We start from the raw sequence: 24,867 nt of genomic DNA, 5'->3' as shown, positions 1-24,867 counted from the left end.
TCAAAAATGAGTATATATTTTATTTATGTATGTTAACCTTTTAAGGAGATTTAAGTGGGAAATTAAACAAGGTATTAAAGAACCATTTTTTATATGTCTGTGCATTGCCCAGCACCATGGAGATTAATTCCTGATTGGTCCTTATGCACTTCTATGACAGACATGATTATCTACCATAACAGTATCATTCATTTTAAGGCATAACTAAAATAAGACATTGAAAAGAATGATTACACATTTGTAATCGAGTTTGCACAATCATATACCTTACAGATCAGCACCCTTAGTATATTTTTACTCTTTACATTCTGAATTTAGGCACCCCAAGAAAAGACTACCATCTGAGGCTGAAGATAGAGTCTTTCATTAAAATCCAGGTTCAATGCAGAGATACATTTTAAGACAAAAATACTGTTTAAACTAGTTAAGGTTAAACATATGTTTTAGTAACTTAAGGATAAAATACATTACAGGAATACTGTGAAAACAAATATATATATAAGTCAGGAAATTCAGACTTCAAGTTACACTTAAAAGCAATAAAGACATGCTAGGGAATGTAAATTCACAGCTAAGGGATCCAAAGAGTCTTAATTCTACCCTCTAGTAACACCAAGCAATAATAGCATTATTGCAATTGAGGTATTTTAGTGGTTGTGGTCTAGGATTAGACTAACTTCATTTTTACAAGACAGAAAGGGCTTCCTTCCTCCATAGTTTTACTTTCTGCAGAAATACCACAAGAGGAAAAAAAATGAGTAGAAACCCTAAGAGGCCTTAAAAAAAAAAAAAAAAAAAATCAGGTTCGTCTAATCTGGGAATACTCATGCTAAAAACGCCTTAATTTTCCAACATGATTACTGTATCATTTGACCAAACAGGCACAGCTGGGCCTGTCTGGATGTCAAACAGTTTCTATACCTTATCATTTTATAATTTAAAGAAATCTTAAATTTAAAAGATGCATTGTTTTATTTAAATAAGGTTTATACTTTGTGGAAATTGAATGCATCAGTCCCCTTCACTCATACAAAAAAGCCCACCAAACACAGCATTAGTCAAATGACTAGGACACAGTAGACCAATCATGGAAAAAAAGTGAAAGCTCCCTCCAATGTGACCATATGCACCAGACAATGAACCATGAACTTATCTTTTGAACATCTAGCGTTTTTTGTAAAGTCAGAATGCACGGAACCCAGTGGTTCACTGCTTACTACAAGTATTTATATTTGAGACACCATAAGTTGGCAAAGGCAATTAATTATTCATGCCCCCTCCACCCTACCTACCCAGAAACAATAAAAACATTTTATTCTGCCCCCAGGAAAGGCCTTTATTGATGAAAAGGAGATGCCTGTTTTGCTGCTTGGGTTGTATTCTTCTCCCTTTGGAGAAGTAAAGTCTATCTCTCAGGAGTTGAACTGGAAGGAAGACAGCTGGCCAGGGAGGGTCAGGGACTAAAAGTCTAACGTCTCAGAGTTGGGAAGTCAGGGCTTCCTCCCCCTACTCAAGAACCCATGCCTGGGCTGTCTTTAGGAGGTACTAAGAGAGACCACACAATGCCAAAGATCCCAAGAAAGCACTCCTCCATGGGAATGTGCAACAGATGGTATATACCATCATTTAATTAATTCCAGTATCCATCTGTCTCAAGACAAGCCCCAAAAGGAAGGGTAAAAGAAAAGGGAAAAGTTATATCAAATGTGACTTGGGATTTTCAGGAGTAGCAGACATATAGTCTTCAGGAAACAGAGGTTAAAAACTCCTACAAAATTCAGTTACAACCCTTTCTATAATTTTATGGAGCATCCTGTAGTTGAAGGAGGAACCACCAATTGTAACTGTGACTGCTGTTTAGAAGCCTATCACCCTGTCATCAAAGGCATGTGTACATTGATGATGGGGTTCTAGGGAATAAGTATATGAAAAAAAAACGGGTTTATTTCTTTCAGTTTACAAGGTATATCCATCTATGCATTTTATAATCCTAATATGCATGCATTTTAATAGATCAAAACTTATTTCCCTACCTAAGGGAAAAAGGGTAAAAAGAATTAAACTAAAGCACCAGTTAATCCTCTTAGACTGTAAGGCTGGAAGGGACCTTGGAAGATCATTGGGTCCAGCCCCCTGCACCAAGCAGGAAAGATAACTGGGGGTCAGGTGACCCCAACAAGGCAACTGTCTAGTCTCCCCTTGAAGATTTCCGGAGTTCTGACCCCAGGTAAAATTTCTTCCTGATCTCAAATCTGGCAATCGGTCTGACCCTGTGCTGAGCGACAAGACCCTCTAGCCAGGAACCTCCAGCTTTGGTCCCAGGAGAAGCATTGGTTCAGTCAAAGCATGCGTCTACATGCATGTATATGAGCACGTGTATGTAGTAACATATGTGTATATGTATAGGCATATATACATGTATATTGATACATAGACATGCATACATACATTTAATATACACGTGTGCGCACATGTATGCCTGGGGGTGCACGTGTGTATATATACACATATTCATACACATCAGTATATATGTCTCATATATATGCATGTGCATGTATAACTACACACACACACACACACACACACACACACAGGCTTTAGTTCATCCCTGTGAAGAAGAATGTCTAAAACAGAGGCAGGCAATTATTTCAGGTGGAGGGCAGCTTAACAGTTTTGGCAAGTTGTTGGGGGCCACACAGATTGTCTCACCCCTTGACACTTGCCCTGGCCCCTGGTTACCACACTGGGATCAGAAGTCCTGCCCCCTAACCTGACCTTTGCCACTGGAAGCCCCTCTCCCCCGAAATACGCCTTTTTGGAGTGGGGGTTGCCATCTAAGAACCAAATCATACACTAGGAGTCAAACACCTATTATATTTTATTATAAAATTGTTTCACTCTTACTGTGTGTGCATGTGTGTGCATGCATGCGTGTGGGGGGGTGTTGAGAGAAGGTGTGGCTGTGTAGGGGGGCGTAAGGTATGTTAGGGTATATGCATGTAAGTGGGGTTGTGGGGGCAGGGTGTGCCTGCGTAGGGCACGAGGGAGGGTGGGGGGTGTAGGGACCCCTCACACACTCCCATGGCATGCAGGCCCCACTGCCAGCAGCAGCAGCAGGCGGGGAGGTCAGGGCATTCATGCCCAGTGCAAGTGCCCAGTGGGGTGTGGCTCTGGCCAGCCCTGTGTAGAGGGAGGGAGTGGATTCTGCTCGGCTGCCTCTATTGCCAGGGCTCCATGCCACACACCTGCAAATCCAGTACTTGCAGCAGGGGAAGACCCGCACTGGAGCCTGCTGTTTCCCCCACTCCCTGCTGCACAGGTCTCCGTGCTCTGCTGGAGGGAGCCCAGAGGAGTCCAGCATGGAGGAAGGAGTCTTCCCTTTCAGTCCTCCAAGTCCCTGCTGGCCTTAACATGCAACTGCTCCAAACTTGAGCTAGCACTAATACAGATCAACACTTATGCCTCTCAGTGCAAGGTGTAACAAGGCGCTTAAATCATTCTGCTTTCCACAGCATCCATCACCTCTCTTTTCTTGCTATTTAGAAACTGTTTGCCCCAGGCCAGGGCCCTCATCTTCATGCCATTCTAAACCACTCAGTATGATCAGTACAATATAAAAAACAATACAAACAATGCCTACAACATGTACACTGAAGAGAGAGGATACATGATCTTTACTGCTATTCCTTTCTGCAGCAAAGAAAATAAAGCAATAACATATTATAGTCTTCAAGGCAGCACAGACACTTACTGTGATAAACTGCTGTATCCTCTTTTTTGATAAGAGATGAAGAACTCAGATCTAAAGCTGTTCTTAAGAAGCAAAAGAGTCTGCAGACTAAACCTCCTTCCAGTAATGCAATCAACTTTTAACATATTATATAAATTTCAGAGCGTCATCTTGCCTGACAAATGGAACTGTACTTTGCAAGTGTTTACTGTGCTCCTATATACTGTCTAGAAAGCAAGCCTAAGTATCACTTCACTTGAGTTACACTATCAGACTTCTCAGATGTCATATCTATACAAAGCCAAGGCATCCACTATCAGAAAAGGGCTGGGAAGTGGGGGACAAAAATCTACTGTGAAAAAGAAAATGTCTTGGATGATGGTGAATTGGAATAGGCTTGTTTCAATTATTTTAGGTAATAGCCACTGCTCTTTATAATTTTTACAAGTCTTAAATGATGCCTATGCTATTTTTTAATACTAGATTGCCAATAATTTTCCCGTACTCTCAGTTCAGCAGCATAGATGTTTTACTGTCCAAATCTGCTGAGTGCCTCATAGTTCATGTAACCTGTAGAACAGATCTACCAGGTCTGGCCTGTGTAGCCAAGATCCAAAATTGCTGCTCCCTACTGCCAAAGTTCTGGACACATGAGGTACCCCACAGGCCAGATAAAAAGGATTTTAGGCCCTGCATGTTAAATCAGGTGCTCAGGGCAGTGCAGGGCCTAATCCCAGTGTGCAAGGTCAGGCTGAGGCAGTATGGGATCCGATTGGGGCGCACAAAGCCAGGTGATGGTGGTAATGCGGGGTGAAATCAGGGTGGGAGTGTGTGGGGCTGGGTGGAGCCAGCTCTGGGCAGCTGGCTGAGGCTGTGCAAAGTCCTATTTTAGCTTGCAGTGGAGACTGCATGGGGCCCAGTCCTGGTGTGCAGGGCCCGATCTGGCCAACAGACTGACCCAGCTCCCAGGGCCAAATGGTTGAGCACCACTGCCACAGACAGTCCCTGCCCAAATGAAATTACAAATTATTTTTACAACATATTTATAAAAGTGCAACCATCTATTTTTGTAGATTTTCCAGACTGGAAGTTTCCTGCTAAATTTTTTCCACAAGGTTGAAGGCAGAAGAGACAAAAATTAGAGAGCATTCCTGTGATCTCTTATTAAATCTGAAACCTGAATGAACAATAGTCACTCTTCTGAAAGAAACCACATCTTCTTAGTAGTTGCACATTTTTACAAACAGGACTATGTGGGTAGACTACAGGGTTTGAGACTACCTTACCTGTGCTCTCTCTTCATCAAATTCCAGGCAGCCCATACCATCTAGTCTCTGTAGATCAATCCAGCCTTTCCAGATAACACAGACACCATTTAGAATCATAGGAGCCTTTAAGTACACCTGAAACATAGCAAACATATATGGGTTGAATTCAAGAGCATTTATACACACTAAAGATAGCATACTGCTGTATTTCTATAACTAGTGTAAAAAAAAAAAAAAAGCTACATACAACACTTACCTAAGTGCATACTCTGAAATTCCACGGAACTGCTTCACTCCCCCATGAACTACATTCTACTCAAATGCTTACAAGATACTAATCTGGACCCTGTATTTTGCTTACTACAAAAATTAAATTTATTTTATGTTACGCATTCATTTATAAGCTAGTATACCCAGTTTTCAGTTATAACTCCATTATTGCTCACAAAGTCACTTGGGGTGGTTTTATATGTGCTCCAGGGGTGGGAATATGCTTTAATTAAGTGCCAGTATCTTGTATTTCAATGTCCCTGAGCTTCAAAATGGTAGCAGAGGCATTTTAACTAAAGCTTATCGAGCAAGCCCCATGCAGTCTCCACTGAAAGCCAGGACAGGACTTCGAACAGCCTCAACCAGCTGCCCAGAGCTGGCTCCACCCAGCCCCACACACTCCCACCCTGATTTCACCCCACATTACCACCATCACCTGGCTGTGTGCACCCCAATCGGGTCCCACACTGCCTCAGTCTAACCTCGCACACTGGGATTAGGCCCTGCACTGCCCTGAGCACCTGATCTAAAGCACCCTACCACCATTTTTTAAGCGCGTGGATGTTGATACACAAGATGCAGAGGCTGCTAGAGCACTAATTAGCACACTCCAGCAGACTTCGTTGAGTCTGCTCTGATATGCTGTAATTGCAGCATGTTGGAGCAGCCTCCCAGCACATCTACAGGCACCTTCGGTTTTACATGTAAACGTAATAGGAAGTCTGATGTGTAAAGTGGCACACAGTCAACCAGGAAAAGATGATTTACCACAAATTTGTTTTTAAAAGTTAAATGAAGACTGGCTTTCCTACTCTTATACAGGTGCTGTATTTTGTTGTTACTCTGCCTGAAATTCATTTTTCCCCAATACTGAAAACCATCAATTTCATTTAGGCCTAAAAAGCTCAAGTTTAATGCTATTGCCCTAACCAAACCACAAAGACTGAGGTAATATTTTAATTCCCACTCCTCACAAGGAAGCCAATTGTTTGAAGTTTTTTTCTAATATTTTTTGAACAGTTTATTTAAAAATGACAATTATTAAAGATTTCTACTGAAATACTATTCATGGTGTCATTTAAAGGAGCAGGAGAAACAATATGCAGCACTAAGAACCTACAATCCATATAGTGATAGGTGATATTGTGATTTAAAGCAAAAGTACTTTCTACTCAAAAGACCAGACATTCATCTTCCCACAGGAAATTTAAAAAAGAAATAGATACTCTGTTAAGGGAGCTTGGTTACATTTGTTGACATCAGTTTTAAAGAGACACCCCACCACCCCCTCCTCATTATAGTACAGTGCAACTCATGAAAATGTCCAACTGCTTTCAGTAGATACTCTACCCTCCTCTGCAGGCAAACAGTATCTGGAATAGAAGCTTATGTGAATAAATGTCTGAAAAGTAAAACAGATAAAGAAGGGCTGCTAGCGATTTTGAACACCCAACAAAAGTAGAATTCCTAGATAGTTGTAAACCTCTCAGGACTTTCACTTGTTACATTTTATCAGAAGAATCACTGGTATGATCAGGGACTTGCAAGAGAAGCTATACTAGAAAAGGCTGAGGGACCTAGGCCTCTTTAGCCTAAAGAGGAGAAGGTTGAGAGGGGACTTGATAGTGGTTTACCACTATATCAGAGGTGGGCATCAGAAGCGTGGTGAACAACTGTTCACTAGGATGCCCCTGGGGAAAACCAGGACTAGCGGATGCAAACTCCTGGAAGGCTGCTTCAGCCTTAATACTAGGAAAAACTCCTTCACAGTCAGGGTGTCCAGACTGTGGAATAAACTCTCTCCAGAAGTGGTGCAGTCACCTACCCGGGTGGTTTTCAAGAGGAGACTGGACAGTCACCTCGCTGGGGTCACTTGACCCCAGCTGTCTTCCTGCCTAGAGCAGGGGGGCTGGACCCAATGATCTGCGAGGTCCCTTCCAGCTCCTAACAATCTATGAATCAAAGCTTCTGAATCAAAAGATCTTGATCCAGGATTTTGTTCACAATTGTCCATATTGCTTAAAATCCGTATGTTCTGTAGTCCAACAAAACGTTCTAGCTAGGCATTTAAAAAACTAATGTTTGGACTTTTACCACTATAGGAAATTAAAAAATAAATGGGAGGCTGAGGTGACATGTTCACCCCCTCTCCACACCTCTATCCTTTAGTGACTCAGGGCAACCACAAAAAAACAACATCTAGCAACTCAAACTACTGCTGTCCTGAGCATATATGTAGATGCTGCACCTGGGAGTAGCTGAACTGCTCTGGAGTTTATTGCATCGTGTTAATTTCATGTGGAATGGCTTAATCTTGCCTGCACAAAGGAATAGAATACAATAAACTGATGTAGCAACTGCGTAATTACTTATATGCTATTCAACTGGTGACTTGTGTCAATTAGCAACAACATTATTATAAATGATTAAATATTTCAGCCTTTACTGTTTTAAATAAATATGTGGAAGAAGTTTATTAATTCACATTCCCAAACTCTGCCCCATTGTTTGTTTGTTTGTTTGTTAAAGTGCCAAGAGCATCAATTTTTCCCCTATGCCAGGGGCAGGCATTGTTTCTGTAGCAGGGGCTGCATTAACAGAACTTAACACCAAGTATGAGAGCCAAGCCAGTCACCACTCCCCCCTGTTGCTTGGCTGCTACATGGGCAAAGCACCTCCCATCCCACTCTTTTGGAACCCCTCCAGCTCCATGGGCTGGATAAGAAGGTTTCACAGCATGGAGTCAACCCACGGACTGTACATTGATGGACAATTTCTCCCCTATGCAGTTACCAAAAAACCCTCTAGTTTTCTGTTAAGAAAACTTGCATGATACATTTAACAAAAAAACAAAACAATTATCTGCATTATGAGAACAGTTACAAGCAGCACAAAGTAGACTGAACTTAATATCCATGCAAGATAGTACATAGATTGTATTCTGGATTTTGATTCACTCGATTTTTCAATCATTTTATTTCCACAACTTTTACATCTCAAGAATGAAAAAAAACCCCCAAAACTTATTTGAAAGGCTGAATTAGTAATGAACTACAAACAGACAGACACATTACTGAATAAAACCAGAGTATTTCTTTCTGCCAGCTGCACATATTTTATGCCACCCCCTCCCCTCAAAACATCTAAATCATGCACATTGGTGCAATTTCCTTTCTTTCAGAAAAAGGCATACAGGGATTCTTTCTTTTTTCTCTCTTTCTGGAAGAAGGGAAACCACCTACTGTTGTAGCCTAAACCGTTTAACCACGTATTTCCTTATTTTCATATAAAACTCTGCTGGTCCCTTTCCAATTTCCAAACTCAACAGAATCTTAATAAATTCTTGTTGCTTTGTAGTTATCACACAATCTATGTCAGCACACTTCGAAATCCAAAGTGTTTTATCTCTTACAAACTCACATGCTCAAGTCAGTTATCCAGAAGATGTTACCGGATCACAGTAAGCCAGTGAAAGAAGACTACAACAATTCTAGTCAGCCTCAAGATTTTTTCCTAATAAACTGGTAATTATTAGTCTGTGATGACAATTAGCTCAATAACTAGTTTTGTTAGCAACAATATCCTCAAAGCTTAAAGGAAAATCTGTTTTCAAGATTAATCAGTTCTTTCATACATTGTCAGTTCTCTTTGCTGATAATGTTTGTCAGGAGAATATCTGAAATAAATTTGTGTTTGAGACTCAGCTACTATGATCACAAAACCCCAAGGCAATTAATGATCTCATGTTTAGTCCAGGGTTTTATGGTATACAGAAAATGCCATACAGGCACACACAACTATTGGGATTTCTCATACAGATCTCTACATGAGACAGGGATACCGTGAAGAAAACAACAGGAGATTATGTAAGTGAAACAGGATCATAAATAATACAAAACTCAGGTTAGACTGGAAACTGAAGATCTGTTATTTACAAACTTCAGAATACTAGATTTTTTAAAACCACATTTAACTTTTCCGTCTTATCAATATCAGCAACAGGGTTTGAACCCTAAAACATGAGCACAACCGCACAACCTCTGTGCTTCGCTCAAAAAATAAGACAAAATGGCAAACAGTGGATATTGTCTTCAGTGAACCAGAGTACCCTAATGTACTGAAGCAATTGATTACTGCAACAGTACCCCCTTTTCCAGACAGCAACAGTACCAGTAGTTTCTGAAAGCATACTTCTTGCATTCCTTAATGGGTCATTCTAGACATCATCCATTCTCAAAGTTGTGTAGTGCAGTGGTCTCTATAGTGGGGTGCACACACCCCAAGGGGTGTGCAAGATAATCCGTTGGGGTGTGAGAAGAAAATATTAGAACTTCTATTTATATATATTTTTTATCTACATATATTGTACATAATATATTAGTACAGTAGTACATGTGGATAATTTATAAATAAATATACATAGATTGGGGGTGTGTACTCAAAAAATTTTTTACTGATAGGGGTGCGCGATCAAAAAAGTTTGGAGACCACTGGTATAATGTGCAAGGTCTTGTTTAATAAGGGTTATGAAAGACACAGAATTGGTGACATGCACATGTGGCCAATACAAGTTTAACAGTTTCTGGCAGAAAGCCAAAAGCAAACTGTGAAATGTGAAACAAAGACACATATTAGCAAGCTTCAATAGCCTAGACTAGCCAAGTATAAGCAGAAATTTGAGGCCAACAAAAGGCACTCCCTTTGACCTTAGGACAAAGGCTGCCTCATGTCACAGTTCTGCTACCATCTGTAGGTATAACTGCTGTTCCTTGATTAGATTAGAAATTATTTCTTAAAATAATAATATAGTCCAGTGCCCCATGATGACCAACCAGCTACTGTGAAAGGGAAAGAAGCTGATGTATAAGAGGAAGAATGACATACATATTTAAAACCAAAACTGGAGGATTCCCTTACATTTATTCACTATATGAAAAAACAGTTCTCAATGATTTTGAAAGAGTGATTTACTTGAATACAAAACTCAAAACCTAGTTCTCAGTTTCACATCCTATTTTAGTCCTCTGGTAAGCCTTTATCACATGATACCAGGGTATATGCCTGACGTGATTTTAGATATGCTATCTGTGTGCTTCATCCAGACATCCTGCAGTTACAGAAAGAAGAGTTCCTTTTCCATAAAGCAACTAAGCTGCTTCCTCCCTCAGTGACTGCACATAGTTCTTTTCACCACCCACTGACTAGTGAATCAGCACACTAATAGCAGCCACAGCCAGTGTGACAAACTTGATCCATCAGGAAAAGTCTTCAAGGAACTGGTATGCCCCATTCCTATTTCCTTTCAATTATATTCCCAGCATACTGGACCAAAATGCATTCTTTGCGAAGACACTAATCTCTGACTCATCATCGTGGTCTAATCACATGCCTCTCCCCATTGATAAGTACTCAGTCAACTGACTGATCATAGTTACTAAATTTCAGTTTTGATGCCACCTGCCCCTGAATCATACCCAAATTAAATCATTAGGGAAAACTACCATTCAAATATTTAATTTACTGAATACTGCCTATGACAAAAGAAGCATCTATAAAATATTACCTGCAAGTGAGAAAGAGATCACAGTAGTTAATAAGACCGACTATCATCCTAATTACTCGTATCCTGATTTTCTCCACTTCCCACTAGTTAATAATACAGAACCCGTTCAAGGTAATCACATATTCAAAAAAGTTAGCATTCATCTATAACTAACTCACAAAACTGTTCAAATATACACGTTGTTATACATTAACCTATGTGCACTTTCCCCCAAGTTTTTACATGGTTTTAAAATTAGTTGGATATCTACATGAGAACCAAAGAATGCCATATGGTTGGTTTGTTTTCTGGGGTTTCCCCCACTTCACTTGTACATCTAGTTTTGCAGAAACAGTTGTTACTTAGGGTATTGGGAAGAAGGGAGATGGGAGAACTACCAAGAAAGAAAACCTACTGTTTGCTTTTTTTTTTTTAAACCAGCAAAAAATAGTACTTGCACATGGGTAAAATGCTGAAATATCTGGGGCAAAACAGGATGGTTAACAGTGGCATAGTGATAGGTATATTAATTGGTAGTTGTGGGGGAAGGGAGGGTGGAGAGGGAAGAAGAAAAACACCTTTAAAAGATCAACCCAAGCATATTGGTTCCAGATAATACTTTAAAATATTGATCACTCGCACAAATCTTCTGAACTTAAATAAGGAAAAGTGGTCAAAGCACAGGTCACAACAGCTGTCCTGTTTATCCAAATGCCAATTTAAATCTGCGCTATTTAGTTTTCTCTTTCAAATAAATGCAGTGTATACTGACACTGATATAAACATTTTATTAATAATACACTGAAAGATACAGGCTTTTATATTACTATTAACAACACATTAGGATCAAGTTGCTTTTCTCCAAACAAAATACAACTCTCCAACAGGAAGTAGTGCGTGGTGACATGGCTGGACATCTCCAATGCGTTCGGCTCTATGCCCCACCGTCTCCCTGCAAGACAACTGCGTCACTGTGACACCCCTCATGAGGATCTTCCTGGAGCGGTTCCCGAAGGATGCTGTCTGCAACAAGTATTCCGGCAACCTAAGGGCCAAACCCGACCAGGGCAAGGTCTTCAACATCACCTAGAAGCAGGACTCCAGCAGCCACTTCATGCCCAGTGGGAGCTTCGCATGCTTCATGAACTGGCGCTTCCTCCACCGCACCAGCCTCAACTGCCTGCCTCTGAACAGGGCCATCCACTTTGGCCACAGGGACAAGAGGTGCCAACGGTGTGGCAGCTGTAGGCCACATGCCAGAGCCTGGCAGCCCCACCACAACGCTGTCCAGGACCACCTGCTGAGGACCATTCTGGCTGCAGCAGAGGAGATCTCCGTGAACCGCACTGTCCTGGGCTGAGAGCCAGATGCACCCCGACATCATGATCACAGACAAAGAGGCCAAGAAGATCATGATCATAGATGTGACCATCGCCTTTGAGAACTGGCACCAAGCCTTCACCAACACCCAGGCTCGCAAGTGGGAGAAGTACGCCCCGCTGGCTGACATCCTAAGGGGCCACAGCTAAGACGTGACAGTTGACGCGCTCATTGTGGGAATGCTCGGAGCCTGGGACCCCAGCAACAAGAGCGTCCTGTGTGTCTGCCATGTCTCCTGTCACTATGTTAAACTGTGGCACTGCCTGATGGTATCAGACATGATCCGTTGGTCCCGTGACATCTATGTGGAGCACACCACGGGCCATCATCAGTGCACCGACTCCACCAGATGGACCGCCACCAGACCAGACCCAGAAGGGACTGCCTGAACCCCCCTCTGCACCTGATGGAGTTCACTTTGAGAAGAATCTTCAGCAATGGACCACCCTGCTCCACCAGAAGAGGACCCCCGCGATTAGTCTCTATATGGACTGAGAAACTTTCCTCAACCTGCGGGTTATGTGCATCTATCTTCTTTCTCTCTCAGTGCTGCGAATCCCCTCCCTCAGCTTCCTCCACCCTTTTGCTTAGTTGGCTAACGTTGCATTTTCTGTAACCTAGTTGCGTTCCCCTCCTCACCCTCATCCCTCTTACGTTAGTCCCTTGCTCAGGCAATCTGTATTTCCTTACTGGCTTTGTCACCTTTTTGGATTCATAACTCTTAACATCTACTAATAAAATTCAAACTGTTATTACAGGCACTAACATAATGTGCTGTAATTACAGCACATTAATGAATGTGTAGATGCACCCAATGGAAGCTACTCGATTCCTGACAGAGTTGGTACCATCCCCAACCAGTGACTCTCCTTTATCCCCCTCCAGCACGTACTCGGTAACTTCAGCATCCTTTGCAGACAACAGAAACCATTTTACTACTCTGATTTTCCTCTTTTCATTGAGAAACAGCCAATTAATGATGCTTCAGCTTGCTTCCAATTTAAACACCTTCAATTATCTTGAGTTTCCTTAGTAAAGGATGACCTCAGCTCTACCACTCTGCCCTTTGCTTTATGTCATTGACGCATCACGTTATGAACTGCAATTTTGTATAGCATTTCCCAGAATTTTCAGAAGAGTAGTGTTCAAACTCCAAAATCAAAACTTATTTTACTCTGTTGTTAGCCCAATAGCAACTGTTCAATTCCTCATACAAACATACAAAAGTAAACCTAACAGAACATTACCTATGGACACTTATCTTCTATGTTATTATACTTGTATTGGTCTAGCATTTTAGACAAAATAAAAAAAAATACTATTTTCAAAACAACTGTCAATATTTGATCTTCAAGGGTTAGAAAAGAAGTCAGACCTCTGAAAAACTAATGGATAAATTATGCCTTTTTAAATAACTGAAACTATAATTCAGTAAATCCATATGAACTGATAATCAACAGTATTTCAAATTTGCTAATATCTGGGAAACTAAAGTATTAAAAATGATTTATCTGAGTATTAGTTATATGAAGTAATTGCATAGCTTTTGTATGTAAACAATTAACAAGTTGAGTTTTTATAAACACCCATGTATTTCCACCAGAGCAAAATATCCTTTGTCCAGTCTAATACTATACAGGCATACCTCGTTTTATTGCGCTTCGCTTTATTGCGCTTCGCAGATATTGTGTTTTTAACAAATTGAAGGTTTGTGGCAACCCTGCGTCAAGCAAGTCTATCGGTGCCATTTTTCCATCGGTTAGCATTTTTTAGCAATAAAGTATTTTTTAATTAAGGCATGTACATTGTTTTTTTAGACATAATGCTATTGCACACTTAATAGACTACGGTATAGTGTAAACATAACTTTTATATGCACTGGGAAACCAAAAAATTTGTGTGACTCGCTTTATTGCGATATTTGCTTTATTGCAGTGGTCTAGAACCCAACCTGCAATATCTCCGAGGTATGCCTGTACATTGAAATAAGTAACTTCAGAAGATACACACATATGAATTAACGCGGGGTGCACTGACAGAGAATTTTTGGGCCAATACCAACGGCCTATTTTCAATGAGCTGTATCAGCCAATATTGATCAGATTCCAATATGCAGCTGGGCAGCATGGAAAGCAAGGTGGGAAGGGGTGTGTGGGGGAGGGGAGCATATCAAGGCCCCCTGTGTTGAGGGAGGGAGTGGGGCTGGGGTGGGTGCTGCACAGCTGGGGCGGAGCTGGGGACAGAGCTGAGAGCAGCTTGTCTGGAAGGCATGGGGGGCTTCCCACTGATGCGTGCACCTCAGGAAAGCATGGGGGGGGGCGTGCCCCAGGATCTGCACATTGAGGGGGCAGGCTGGGCCTGGGGTGGTGCCAGGCTCTTCCCAGTGGAGGGCTGGGCTGGGCTGCACTTAGGGCAGTGGTGCTGGGAGGGGGCCATAGGGTAGGCTGCAGCCACGCCAAAATTTTCCATAGCTCCCCCAGTCCCCCTCCAGTGCCACCGCCAGCCCTGCCCCCCCGCTGAGAAGAGCCCGGCACTGCCCTGACCCCAGCCTTCAGCTGCAGCCCGCCATTACCTTTTAGTATGAGATGTTAGAAGTATTTCATTCTGTTTTTAACTTTGGCAAAGCATATCATCTGCCATACTTATTTGGGAATTGGAAGAGAAAAACAATGCTACTTTTAAGACATTTTAGATGTACTGATGGAGTACTTTTGTACACAAATGGCTAGATTATAGCTTTAAAATTTACATGTACCAATGCCAAATTATTTTTCAGGGTCAAAATATAAACTTTTTTTTTTTTAAGGGAAAAAAAATATCAATGAAATTTCCACAAGTTCTATCCAAGAATGTCAGCAATGGAAATATCTGTTTTAGCACTCCAATTTTGGAAAGAAGTGTTTGGATAACAAATAGTATTATTCCCCCAGTATGCCCACTCAAAATAGCAGGAATGCACTCAAAGTATTATAAAAGGGAATGCTTACTCCCAAAAGTCTTGTTCTATAGCAAAAAATGTTGGAGAGCCATTAAGCAACTCAGCAATTCATTACTGACATTTATATATACTGCTTATTACAAGAAAAAAAGTGTCCTGGAAAAGACCCGTCTGGAAGGTGATCATGTTTAAAAAGGATTTTCATGTCTGGATATTAATGGAGTGTCATCCTTTTTTACTATCCCATTAAGTAATCAAATTAATTTGTGAACTCATGTTAAAAACTTGTTTCATAAGCAGTAAAATATGAAGCTCAAAATGGTGGCAGAACACTTTCAATATGGTATTAACGTTAGTGAAATACTCCACAAATGTCTTTTAGTTTTGGTTTCCATGATTCAATTAAAAATGAAGCAAAAATGCAACATACAAACACACACAAAAACAAAATTTTTCCTACTAAACTGAATACCACAGAATTTTTTCATTCATCTTTCAGGAAACTGCAAACCAGACTACTAATTGTATGATTTTATTTTTTTCTACTAATTTTCTAAAACAACTATGTGAACATGATACTTTTTCCAAAACTTAAATGTTTGGTTCAAATAACTAAATCAGTTATTAGGAGTTGTAAATTACCTAAAGTGGCCAGAAAAACACTTCTAACAAATGGCAGAATGGATATTAGCCATGAGTGCCACAAAAAGTTGTATTTCTTAATTAAAATCATTGTCAGTTCTATGTTTAGAAGTTAGTGGAGACAAGATGGAAATGTACTTGTACTAACATAGTACTCTTCAATTAGTTATTTACCAACCCATAATTATTTTCTGAAGAGATACCTCTTAAAACAGTCTACAGGTCCTGAATACATGCACTGGCATATGGAGGCATCTCCTATAATGTCAAAGTTCCCTTTGTTTTGTCCAACAGTTGTGCATATCTCGCTCTTATTTTTATTTATTTATTTTACTGGTTTTAATAAAGATAGCTTGTTTGCTTCTCAACCTCAGCAAATAGAAGCCTGTATTCTTTCCCCCCCCCCCCATCCCCAAAATTCATAACTCAACCCATAACCCTCACAAGGAATGCATAAAACCACAGAGACCCTTGGAACAACTAGCCATCAAGAAAGCACAGGACACATGGATTACTTCAAAGAAGTGATATGGTTTGGGGTTTTCCAATATGAACTTTGATGGTCACCCATCATTATATAACAATAGCTAGATTCTCCTACATGGAAAAGCTTTTGAACTTTAATTCTACTGTCTCTTCCCCTAACGAAAGGTTTCTAAAAACTGAAATTCTTTTATTATAATTTGGTATATGTGCATCTTAAAAAAAATGCTCTTATTCCAGTGTCGTATTGCTCTTAAGACTACTGAAATGATGCATACATGCCACTGACAAATGATTATGCCCAGAAAACAAAGTTAACTAATGGGATTTCTGCCATGTTAGACTATACATTTTGCACATGAAATTTTTTTAAACTGGTAAGGAAATTCATCTTAGGCCTTGTACAAACATTCAGTTTCTCCTGGGAGAATTGCTGCTCTCCCATGAGAAGCCACATGTGTATAATGTTAAGACTTTTTCTCCCAGAGTAAAGAAGGCCAGTCCAAGGGAAAAATAACCTGAGAACAACCAGGGTTAATTATTCGCAGGAGTTTCTGTACATGCTGTGACTTCTCTCAGAAGAGAACACAGCCCTCCAGCACCCACCCCTGCCAGGGAGACAGTGTATCACTTGCTGGACTCTGCTGTTCCATCAGAGAACACACCACAGTCCTCATGCTTGCTGTGCCCAACTGCTCAGGGTAAGCCAATGTTTCCCTGTGGCACAATCTGGGTTGCCATATGTACTGCTGCCATCTGTCACCAGGCAGACTAAGGGAGCCTACAAAGCATGCTGATATGTTGCACAGCCTCCTCCCCCTGCTTGGCTCTACAGTATCAATACTGCAAGTTCCCTATTCTTCAGGGCCTCAGCATTTGAATATTTGTATACACAATTTGGATAAGTTTTTCCTATCAGGAGAACAAATCTGGGATAACTCTCCCAGATTATTTGAATGTGTGTACACAACCTTATTTTCAAGTTTCCAGAACAGCAAATAACAGTATGCAATTACAGCAGTATGAAAAACTGCAAAAGGGGGGGTCCCCTCTACACATACACAAATGGCAACCAACATTTCTCAACTTATAAAAGTAAACACCAGAAGTGACTAGCAAGATGGCACCTACTAGAATGAACTCAATATTTGGAAGATAAAACAGCAACTAAAGAATTGTGCTAGAAACCACAGCATTTAGGGGAGAGGCAAGAAGTATCTTGTTCTTTCTGTCCTTCAACTCTCACCCAGTTCTGCTCACTTTCACCCCAGCAACCCCAAAGACAATGCAACAGCTCCATCAGAGTGGACCATACCTAGGAAAGGAGAAGGGAAAGGCAGCAAATAAATTACAATCTTTCCCTACAACGCAGGATAGAAAGAGAGGTACTGGCAAAAGCAAGCTTGATTTGTTCAGAACCACTACACTAGACTGTAATTACATTTAAAAAAATAACAAATCAGTTCATTTTTATTAACTAAAACTGAGGTGTAAAGACATAAGAGCCTCAGCTACTTGGGAATGGGAAAGAGACTTCTTCATGGTTCCTATCAACATGTTTCAATTTATTCTGGCAACCTCCATCCCCATTCAAACCCTTAGTTTTTTTTCTGCTGACACCACCCAATAGGAGCAGCCAGCTACAGTGGCAATTGTGCTGCTTTTGTCATTTGGATCCCTGGCCTCACAATCTGGTTTGAGAAATGCTTCACATACACCACAGAAACAAAAGTCAAGGTAACGGTTATAGCTTATACTGAGAAAAAAGCAGACCATTGTAAAAAAAACTAGGTAAACTTATTTTTAAATTACTGTTCTCCTTTACCATACTTCCAATTCTTATATACCACATAATATAGTGCTAAGTGAAGAACCTTTTCCAAGGAAATTAAACACATATGGCACACAGCGTTGCTAAGAATCTAATGTAGGAACATTTATTCAACAAGTAATATAGTATTAAGGTTTAAAGTAATACAAAAGTTATCCCATTTTGTCTTTCATACTCTATTTTAGGTATTTTCCTATCATCACCCAGTAAAATTTTACAGCATCTTGCTTATTCCATGTAGAAGACATTCAGATTCTGATAAGGAACACTGTTAAGAATGCCTGGGAACTTTATTAAAAGCAATAAAGCAGTCGTTCTGTTAAAAAAAAAAACTCTCTTAAGCTTTTCACACCGTAAGTATCTGAAAAACTTACAAAACTGAAAATCATAAATAAGGGTCAGTTCAATTTTACAAAGCCAAGGAGTGTTTTGAGTAGGACTTCTCTAACAGTGAAAGCAGAAAGAGAGACAGCATCATCACTGTTCAGGGTGGAAAGAAAGTTTTAAGTAACTGGATTATTGCTTCAACGCCTATGTACCATTTACCACTTCCTGACCTCCACATACAGCACTCATTGATACATTTTTCTAGAAATTAAAAAAAACCTGACATGAACCATACTTCCTGTTTAAACTGAATCAACTTGAGGCTTGAAAGGACTGGGAATGGTCTATCGTTTATGCAGATCAGTAATTTTCAACCAGGGTGCTGTGGCATGCTATGAGACAGATCCTTTCAAGGGTGCCATGAAATACTAGCACTCTTAGATGTGAATCATGTGCAGGTGTTTACACAAGATAAACTCAGAGATTTCAATCAGAAATCCATAGGGTCAAAAATGGTCTGACTGCTATGTTCTTTCCGAGTTCTTTGCAACAGAAGACTTGCTCTATTATTTTCCCATAGTCAAAAAAATGAGTGAAAACTAAGATGACATTTTCTGAGGGTTCCCTGAATGAGAATCACCAATACTGATCCTTTGAAAAAAGAAGAGGACATCTGAACTATTGTAATTTTTAATACAAATAGTTCTTAGAGTGTCTGTGAAGATCAGCTGACGCAACTAGAAACAACAGGTTTCCCATCTACTCATCACAATGCTGGCAAAGTGCTCCTGGTTGGAGTCATTAGGACTCCCACACTGAGATTTTGTGCTGCTAAGATTCCCTTGACTTAAGCAAGCTGCAGCACTAGCTCTTTTCCAGGCCTCTCCAACATACATCCTGAGAATAGGATCCGTCTTTTATCCCTTCACAGACACGTAATCTTATGATTCAGCTACCCCAATCCTTCCCAATCTACTTTACCTAGCAAAGATCTAGGCCAGGGACTGGCAGCCTGCAGTCAGATCCAGTCCATGGACATGGGGCTTTGGTGTAATTGGTCAGCAGGGGGGCTTCAGCAGCAGTTGCTTTCCCCATGCCAATGGAAGGGAAAGGGGGAAGCACTCGCTGCTGCCAATGCCAATACAGAGTAGCAGAAGAACAGGACCTTCCTAGTGACTAGTACCTAGAATATAGTAAAGTGGCAGTGGTAGGCGTTTTCCCTACACCAGCAGCAGGGAAAAGCAGCAGTAGTGACTGGTTCCTAGTACATGCTTGCCATCCACGGCAGGCCTCTGACCTAAACTGGGTCGATCTGGTAAAATGTCTGTAAGCATTTCCTTGCCTCATTACTTTTCTTTAGCCCTTTTGAGCACTTTTGATGCTCAGATCAACCTTCAGCAAATAAAGAAGATCCTTCCCTTTCTCTCTGCATTTGGATTCTTCACAGGAATAAGGAAACCCTTTACAATTTTCTTCTCCCATATAGCTGATGAGAGAACATCTTTTATAATGCCTTGTCTTTTTGTCAAGAAATTCCTTCATTGGTTTTGTTTCATAGATTTCATAGGCATTAGGGCTGGAAGGGACCTCAGAAGATCGAGTCAAGCCCCCCACCCGAAGGGCAGGAAGTCAGCTGGGGTCATAGGATCCCAGCAAGATAAGCATCCAATTTACACTTGAAAGCGTTCAGTGTAGGTGTTTGAACCACCTCCGATGGCAGGCTGTTCTAGACCTTGAGGGCTCAGGCAGTAAAGAAATTCTTCCTTATGTCCAACCTGAAACAGTCTTGCACTAGTTTATAACCCTTCGACCTCATCATCCCTTGGGGCGCTCTGGTGAACAAACGTTCCCCCAGATCCTGGTGGTCACCCTGATAAACTGGGTGGGTCAGGCTAAAGAGCTTTTCCAGGCTAAGGACCCACATGGTTCTCAGCCTGTCATCATAAGGTCTGTTATCCTGACCTCTGATCATGTGCGTGACTCTTCTCTGGACTCTCTCAAGCTTCTCCACATCCATTTTGAATTGTGGGGCCCAAAACTGGACACAGCACTCCAGCTGTGGCCTCACCAAGGCCAAGTACAAGGGGAGAATGAAGTCCCAGGATTTGCTTGAGCAGCATCTATGGATGCAAGCCAGCGTTCTGGTTGCTTTACTAGCTGCAGCATCACATTGCAGGCTCATGTTCATCTTGTGGTCAATGATGACCCCCAAGTCTTTTTCTTCTGCAGTAGTAGCCAGCGTAGCACTGTCAAGTCTATAAGGATGCTGCACGTTTTTCCTCCCAAGGTGGAGAACCTTGCATTTTTCGGTGTTAAACACCATCAGGTTCTCATCCAACCATTTGCTGAGCCTGTTCAGGTCAGCCTGGATCGTCCTCCTGTCTTCTGGTGTGGATGCTTTACCGCAAAGTTTGGTGTCATTGGCGAACTTGGCCAGTCCGCTCCTGACTCCAATGTCCACATCATTAATGAAGATGTTGAACAATATGGGTCCAAGGACAGCAGAGAGTGCCACTGGTCACAGAGCACTATGATGATTGACTTCCATCAATTACTACCCTCTGGGTCTGACCCCAGAGCCAATTTCCCAGCCATTGGATTGTGGCGGACCCAAGGCCACAATTGCCCAGTTCTGCCAAGAGGTGGTCAAAGGCTTTTTTGAAGTCAAAATATAGGACATCAATCTCTTCTCCCTTGTCCAGGTGATCGGTCACCTGGTCGTAGAAGGAAATGAAATTGGTCAAGCAAGACCTACCAGCAACAAGCCTGTGCTAGCTATCCCTCAGGATGTTGGGGTTGGCCAGTCCATTAAGGATGGCCTCTTTAATAAACTTTTCTAAAGACATTCCCCAGAATAGAAGTTAGGCTGATGGGCTGGATCCACCTTCCTCCCTTTGTTGAAGATCGGCACCACACTGGCCTTCTTCCTGTCTTCACGCACTATACCAGAGAGCCAGAAGTTTTCAAAGATCCGTGCTAGAGGCTGGGCTATGATGTTCGCCAGCTCCCTGAGTACCCTGGGGTGTAGATTGTCAGGGCCAGCTGACTTGAAGATATCTAGCCTCTCAAGGTGTTCCTTCATAAGGTCAGCACTGGAGGGCATCTCCCTCACCTGGACCTCCCTGTCCCATAGCGGGCATGGGCATCCCATGGGACTGATGAAAGACCAACTCAAAGTACCCATTTAATAGGTTGGCTTTTTCCTGGGCGTCAGTTGTCCCATCTGGTTCAGCAGGGGTCCAATGTTGCTCTTGCTTTTCCTCCAGCTCCCCACATATCTAAAAAAGGACTTTTTATTGTCCTTGATGCTTGAAGCTAGTTGGAGTTCAGTTGCAGCCTTGGTTTTCCTGGTTTGCTCGCTGCAGGACCAGACCAGTGCAGAATATTCCTCCTTGGAGGTGAATCCCATCTTCCATCCTTGTTAAGTGATCAAAAGCTACACATGACATGATGGGTTCTTTAGCCACGTTCTCCCCTGCAAGACCGATTTGTACCATATAGTAAACAACTTTGTTCATCGGTGTTTCCTATCAGTGGAGAAAGTTTAATGACTCACTCAGTTCTGTGCCAGGTGCAAACATGTTACTACTTATGCATGACATTTTAATACAGATTTAAGGGACAGCAAAGATAAAAACCAAGCCCCTAGTCTAAAAGGTGATGCAGACTGAGAAAAACAGAGTTAAAACACACTTAAGGAAGCTGAAGAAATTCATGATTTTCTGATCAGACCAAACACCTAGGACAATAATAATCCTTACTAGGAAACATCTGTGTTTGAAATAAGGACCTTCTGAAAAAGAAAATTCTTATACAGGAAACACTTGCTATTTGTGGGGTTGGCATTCGCAGTTTCAAATATTGTCCGAATGCCAAACCCGCATCTTAAATACACTTACAGGAGCTCCTCAGGAGCTCCGCGCTCGCCGCCACTGGGTTCCCACTGCTGCCAGTGCAGCCCGCCTCCCATCTGCCGGGGTCACTGCATTCATGGACTCGGTGCTGTATTCATGGATTTTGCCATTCGTGGGGACCGCCAGAATGTATCCCCTGTAAATGGCGAGGGTCACTTGTATTACATTTCACTATCAGTCACAAGGTGCATTGAAATAGGCTAATCCACTAATCTTCCAGATTTATTTGCCATGTCCATTAAGTATGGAATTGTTTTTTACTGAAGAGATCTTAACTTACTAAGTTCATCCCTTAATAAATCTTTCCTTATCTTCCCTAGTAGCAATTCTTTTACTCCAAATGTTGATTTAACCTGTTTTTGCTACCAGCGCTGCTAATGTTCAGCTGCTTTCATCATAAAATAGAAGAAATTTTCCAAATGGAACTTAATAGTTACATACCCAATTCCACTGAAAGACATTTGGACACGAGCTCCTTAGACTCCTTTAAAAATTTTCAATCAAAACAGAAATATATACTTCAAGAAAGACAGGAACAGATTGAAAAGATTCCAGCAGAGAATGACAGAAATGATTAGTGCTAGTGATGCTGAAGCCAGGGTGGTGGAGGAACTAAGGCAAGGATTTGTTTTTATCTTTTATTGGAATAAAATTAGACAAGCTTTTGAATACAATCCATTCTGGGATTGCATGGCCTAGGAAGAAAGGCTGAAAGAACAAAGATTATTGAGTCTGGGAAAAAGATGGCCAAGGTAGGATTTGGTAACAGTCTTCAAATACTTAAAGGGCAATTACAAAGAGGGTAGAGACAGCCCTGTCCCCTACAGCCACAGACAAAAGGCTAAGAGCAGTGGCCTCAAGATGCAGCAGAAGAAATTTAGATTGGAGATTAGGAAGAACTTTCTGACTATGAGCATGATCAAATACTGGAGCAGGCTACACACAGGAGTTGTAGAATTTCCATCTCTACAGGTTTTCAAGACCTAGGTTAGATGCTTGATTGAGACAGACTAATGGCTTCGTAAGGTCTGTTACCTACCCTATGATCTGGTAAGACATTTGGTAAAACTAATCCAATTGTAATATAAGGCTGTGCAAAACAGCACCATTCTATTTTGACATTGTTTTAATGTTTTGCCCATAGGCTATAACGGGAAAGCTTGAAACAGCCTATAATTTTGTTATTTCTGGCTTGATTTGGATAAAACTTGTAGGAAAGGTAGCCCCTTCTCAGGACATGAAGGGCCAAGTTTCAAGGAGATAGGTGCAGGGGTTTGGGGGAAACTGCACCTCAAGCTCCTGACAAGCAAAACTTGTGACATGGGTGACACTGCATGTGTTAAGGTGCAGCAGGGTGAAAGCTGTAGGCCTGCTAGCCCCTGCTGAGGCCACAAAGCCTGCCAGCTCTCAAGAAGATAGGTGCAGGGCTTCTAGGGCCCTGCACCTCTGGCTGCTGACAGGCAAAACTCATGACATTGAGGACTGGGTCTATCTTGGGGCATAGGGGGGTGAAAACAGCAGGCCTGCTAGGCCCTGCTGTGGCCACGAAGCCTGCCAGCTCTCAAGGAGACGGATGCAGAGGGAGTCTGGGTTCTGGGGCCCTGCACCTCTAGCTGCTGACAGGCAAACTGTGACGCAGGTGGGTGACAGGTGTGTGTTAAGGTGCCCCCTCACTCAACTGACACCAAGGCAGAAAGCAAGGCAATTCAAACAATGCTGCCTTTTATGCAGTTTTTCCATCCCTCCCCCACAGCACTGGGATTGAAAGGGACCTTAGGGAAGGATGACAGTCACTGGCCAGCTACACAGTCACTAATGAGAGCAGTCCCTCCTGCCCCTCCTCCCTGCTCTACCTCTCTCAAAAACTACTTTAGTTTTTGTTTCCCTGCAGGCAAGCCCAGCTTGAGCTTCAAAACTTGAAATGTTTTGAAAATTCTGAAACGTTTTGACTTGCCTCATTTCGTTTCGAGGCTGTTTCAAAGCTCTCCATTTCATTTCTATTTTGCTGTTTCGAGCTTGATGAAATTTCACACAGCCCTATTGTAATACTTCATCTGAATTCAAGCTTTTGGTTTATCACTTATATTTGGACAATAAAATAACTTTACAATGGATACCAATGATTCACAAACAAACCCATTTTAAAATGGTAATGAACATCTAGACATCAAAAAAGGTTTAAACAATTCCTTAAAAGCAGGGAGATATTTCTTTATCCAAATTCCACAAAGATGTATTCATGCTCAAATCCCTAACATTAAGGGTTTTTTGTTTTTGTTTTTTTAATATATTTCTCTCTCGCATTTAAAAAACAGAGAAGTACTATACACTTCACACATCAGTTTCTATTGATTTGGGAGAACAATAGACCATGACAAAAGACTGGATTTTTCAAGATGTATGTTCAGGCACCATTTTAATTGATGCAGCACATAAAAAAGTAAATACAGTTATTCTATCTTCATTCTCACTACGACAATATGTTGTGAAATTCGAAGTATTTAGTGATAGTTTACATGGCTACCATTCTGACTATTAGAAA

General features: G+C 41.4%; 1 protein-coding gene across 4 annotated transcripts in view; it reads right to left on the bottom strand.

Annotated features, from left to right (window-relative positions):
• CBFB (core-binding factor subunit beta) overlaps window positions 1–24,867 on the bottom strand; it is a 68,482-nt gene that overhangs the window by 29,421 nt on the left and 14,194 nt on the right. For all 4 annotated transcript variants that reach the window (XM_090062443.1, XM_090062444.1, XM_090062442.1 and 1 more), the window contains exon 4: window positions 5,017–5,133. In XM_090062443.1, coding sequence (XP_089918569.1) covers window positions 5,017–5,133 — 117 coding nt within the window. The remainder of the gene's footprint in view (window positions 1–5,016; window positions 5,134–24,867) is intronic.

Source organism: Crocodylus siamensis, chromosome 9 (assembly GCF_052110815.1).
Source record: "Crocodylus siamensis isolate JL-2025a chromosome 9, ASM5211081v1, whole genome shotgun sequence".
Taxonomy (NCBI): Eukaryota; Metazoa; Chordata; order Crocodylia; family Crocodylidae; genus Crocodylus; species Crocodylus siamensis.
This window is presented reverse-complemented; position numbering and strand designations above follow the sequence as displayed.